The sequence below is a fragment of the Quercus suber genome, unplaced genomic scaffold (assembly GCF_002906115.3).
Source record: "Quercus suber isolate HL8 unplaced genomic scaffold, Cork oak 2.0 scaffold_648, whole genome shotgun sequence".
NCBI classification, from domain to species: Eukaryota; Viridiplantae; Streptophyta; class Magnoliopsida; order Fagales; family Fagaceae; genus Quercus; species Quercus suber.
Window position 1 is genome coordinate 158,138 of NW_027070089.1, and position 4,918 is coordinate 163,055.

Sequence of the window (4,918 nt, forward strand, 5' to 3'; positions counted from 1 at the left end):
ATAGGTCCTAGGTCTTACAAGAGCCTATAGTGGCGTTTCTATAGATCCTTAAGAAAAATATTAAAAAAAAAAAAAAAAGATATAGTGGCATTCATGAACGCCACTATAGGATAACCAAAAAAAAAAAGGGTTGCCGTCTTCACCTATAGCTAGATTCATAGGAAATTTCAATTAATCAAAGAACAAAAGCATTAGAGCAAGTAAGATACAAGATAAATAAATATAAATGTACGAACTCTATCTAGTTTATAGTACATTAAGCGCACTTCAGGTTTTTTAAGTATCACTCTTGGTCCTATGACTGTCGTTCTATTTCGTACCAAGTTTTTTAAGGATTGGACCTCTATGTAGCTCATGAGCTTATCATTAATTTGCAACTTTAAAAATGATACTCTAGGGCACTGGTTTGCATAGTCAGACATTAACAGCTTGTTTGGGAGGAGAGAAAGGAAATGAATGAAAACTAGTCGCTAATCCGTACTATACATGAGAACGTATTTGTTTGTGTAGTAGACTAGAATGATTTTATAAAATTTTAAATTGATTAAGAAACTACATCATCACATGAATTGCTCTTGTACAACTTCAATTTGTGTTACAATTTGATGAAGAAGTCATTACTTGAATATGCAATGACTTACGAAAAATATTAAAGAATCAAAAGATGCATTGCTTAGAAATTATTGAAACAAAACAATATATATATATATATATATGACTACACAATAGAGAAATATAAGAGAAAGATGGGTTACATTCAAAAAAATAATTCATAACTATAAGCCTATAACTATTGAAAAGAATCAAAAGATTAAGAGCCTACAAATTATAGAAAATATATGTGTGTGTGTGACTACACAACAGAGAAATATAAGAGTCCGTTTGGTTGTAGGGGTGGAAAAGTGGGAGGATAGAAAATATATTAATTTCTCTCATTTTTGTTTGGTTGGGATTAGTAAAATGGAGGGATGGAAAAAATGAGTTTGTATAAATTTACTCATACACCCTTGTTAAAAAAATAATGACCAATTAAAACAAAACAAAAAATGACAAACAACTAAAAAAAAAAAAGCAATCACCCAATTTATTAAAAAATAAAAATCATGTCTAGTTAAACAAAAAAAAAAAAACAAAAAGAAAAACAAAAAAAACAAAACAACTATCACACAAGGAAAAAAAGAAAAGAAAAGAAGAAACATCTAGGAAAGAAAAGGAAAAAAAAAAATGGTAATGTGCCCACCCATAGCCACAGCCCCAGGAAATCAAAAAAAAAAAAAAAAGTAGTGGAGATGGGCATTTTTGTCTATTAAGCAACCTCATTTTCTCCCTTTAGTTTTCTCTCCATTTTGGAGAGAAAACTTTTTGGTGGGTATGAGGAAAAAACACTTAGACCCCACCATTTATTTTTCTTCCTTCCCACCAACCAAACACACTCAAAAAAGTTTTCCTTCCTATTTTCTCTCCAAAATTTTTTATTCACCCTATTTCACCTCCAAACAGACACACCCATGAGAAAAATTTCTTACACTCAAAATAATAATTCATGGCTATAGTCATTGAAATTTTCCAGATAGTTTAAGATCTTGCAAAAATATAACTAAAAAATTCAGATGTTAAAATTTCTGAAAAGCCAAAAAATATTAAAGAATCATAAGATTTACTTCATATAAATTATTGAAACAAAACAATATATATATATATATATGATTATACAATAGAGAAATATAAAAGAAAATTTGATTACCTTCAAAAGAATAATACATGGTATAGTTGTTGAAACCTACTAAACATGTTCAAATATTGCAAAAACTAACACAAAAATTCAGATGTTAAAACTTCTAAAATGCCAAAAATATATGACCATTCAAAAGAGAAAAATAAGAAAAAGAAAAAAGTACATGAACCCATAAAATAATAAGTTTTAAATTTTAATGGGTCTAAACTTTAAAAGAAAAAGTTTCAAATTGTGTGCTCTTTAGTTCTTTTTCCTTTTATGTTTCCTCAAACTTTTTCTAATTGACCAAAATATCTCTCATATATGTTAACATCAAACCTAATAAGAAAACTTTACATCCCTTTTGTTTTGAAGGCCCTCCAAGAACCAAAATCAATGCAAGAGACTGCACAGAAGAAAGAGAAATTTACATTGCTGATCAATAACTTCAAAGAGATATTTATCTGTGACTCAAATTAACAAACCAAAACCAAATACAAATTTCCATAGAGCATAAATTAAAGAGAAGACTAGCAAACATATTTGCAACACACACAAGCCAAAAACAAAAGCCCCTAACCCGTGCAATGCACGGAAAATTTTATTTCCATTTTGAATTTATTAAATTTTATTAGAATGAAAAAAAAAATTATTTACTAAACTATCTACTTAATTATCAATCATTCTAATTATAAATTATTAAGCAACAAAATTTGAGTAGAGGATCAACATCAATGCCTGGGAATTCACTTTGCTTTTTTGATAGGTTATACCTAGAAATTCACAACCCTCATCGATCTAAAGAGCTAATAACAACATGAAACATAAAAACAAATTATAGAAATTCAAATATATATTCCCAAATGTATAGATTGTTATCCATGACTATTAAAATAGGAAGGAAAATCTCATGCTCACTACATGCATAGATCTTAACATATAAAAGAAAATAATTAAAACAATTTCAAATTTCTCTCTAGCATTTTGTCTAACACTTTTAATGGTGATGACGCTAAACTTTATTCATGTGTGTAAAGGCCCTAAAATTTCAAACACTTTTAATGGTGATGAGGCTAGACTTTTTTGATGTGTGTAAAGGCCCTAAAATTTCAAACACTTTTAATGGTGACGAGGTTAGACTCTCTTATGTGTGTAAAGGCCCTAAAATTTCCAACTATTATAGGGTCTATGAGTGCAAATATAAAATTCAACTACAAAATTTAGACTGAAATTGTAAACTAAATAACTGAATTCATTTGATAGGAGTACATAGACTTTGAATATATTTAAATATTTATTAATTAAATTTTATATAAATACTTAAAATTATATGTGCATATATTTTAACTAATACACCTATCTATTAGTACTTAAATTTCAGCATTAATAATAATAAACGTGGAGATATAATCAATTGGATTTGGATGATAACAATATATAATAATAATAATAATAATAATAATAAACATAAACACATTCTTTTTGTTGCCAAATGAAAGGCTTGTTGTGTATAAATGAAATTTCTAAAAGTTGTTTCAAGTTTCAAAACACTACCCTAAAAAAAGTTTCAAAACACTACAGTAAATTCACATGAGAGGTCCACGTAAACCAAGAGCCACAACTGCCACATAAAACAAAAGAAAAATAAATGATGGTCCAACCGAAGCATAAGAAGAAGGAGATGGCCGGCGAGGTGGGGATGACAATTGGAAACTTGATAAGCACATTAACGTGAGTTCTGCCACTAATTTCTCTTTCTTTCTTAGTCCTAAATTGGTTTTTTTTTTTTTTTTTAAATTATGTGGGTCTTTTTTTGAATTAAATCAAACTAAAAAATAATAATAAAAATAAAAAATCTTAATATGGAAAATTGTGGAGAGGTCAACCAAAAGTCAGAAGCTGAAAAAAAAAAATCACATGTTAGGTTGTGTTCCTAGCAACCCTGAAAGAAAAAGTAAGGAAAAAAAAAACCATAAAATACCATCAAGCAATAAGTTTTAATGGGTTTAAACTATAAACAATGAATAAAAATAATCACAAACAATCATAGGTGCAGGGTTTGGTTACTAAGATCAGATGGTTGTAAAACACAACCTTTCAACATCGGTTTAGGGTTATGCAGAAGGCAACATAAATGACAGAAAATTGTTTTTACGTTGTATGCCATGCCCTGTGAAGCACCGACGCGGCTCCAGAGGAGCCGCACCGAAGTCGGACTCGGCCGGACGCGGCAGGGACGCCGCTGACCGCGAGTCCGTGCCGCGTCGGGCCGCGTCCTGCCACGTGGCAGCGCCGACTCGGCGCGAACCGGGCCGACTCGGGCCGAATCGGGCCGACTCGGGCCGAATCGGGCTGACTCGGGCCGTATCGGCCGATTCGGCCAATTCCGAAATTTTCGGTTCCGGCGGAAATTTAAAAAAAAAAGTTGCAAAACGCACCGTTTCACCTAACCTAAAAATACATCAGACACTCGCCCAAAACCCACCCTTTCACTCTCAGTCCGTCCCTCACTCCCTCATCTCTTTTTCTCTCTGTGCTCTCCGCCCTCATCTCTCTTTCTCTCTGTGCTCTCCGCGCACGGCTCCACCTCCAGCCTTTCACTCTCTGCCGTGTTCTTCCTTCAGGTGTGCTCTCTATTTTCTTTACTTATCTTTTAGTCTCTATTTCTCTCTCCTTTGTGTTGTGTTTGTTGTGTTTGTGTGCTTGTTTTTTAACCCGATTTCGTCCCTCTCTGTTGTGTTTGATTGTGAATCTTAGTTTGCTAGACATGATTTGGATAGCAGAATTGCTAGGATGTTTTACACCGGTGGGCTTCCGTTTAACTTTGTAAGGAACCCATATTATCGTAGTTCCTATGCATATGCTGCTACCCATAACATTCCGGGTTATCTTCCTCCTGGATACAATGCCTTGAGAACAACACTTTTGCAAAAAGAAAGAGCTAATGTTGAAAGGCTTTTGAAACCAATTAAGGACTCTTGGCTTGAAAATGGTGTAAGTATAGTTTCTGATGGATGGTCAGATCCACAAAGGAGGCCTCTTATTAATATTATGGCTGTATCAGATGGGGGTCCAGTGTTTATAAAGGCAGTTGATGGGTCAGGTGAGTTCAAAGACAAACATTATATTGCTGGGGTGTTGAAGGATGCTATAAAAGAGATTGGACATGAAAAAGTTGTCCAAGTCATCACTGATAATGCTAGT

At 32.7% G+C, this 4,918-nt stretch overlaps 1 protein-coding gene across 1 annotated transcript in view; it reads left to right on the forward strand.

The window, feature by feature from the left end:
* The first annotated feature begins 4,507 nt into the window (after positions 1–4,507).
* The window catches only part of LOC136064218 (uncharacterized), a 6,655-nt gene continuing 6,244 nt past the window's right edge, over positions 4,508–4,918 (forward strand). The window contains exon 1 of the mRNA XM_065765685.1: positions 4,508–4,897. Within this exon, the coding sequence (XP_065621757.1) occupies positions 4,508–4,897 (390 nt within the window). The remainder of the gene's footprint in view (positions 4,898–4,918) is intronic.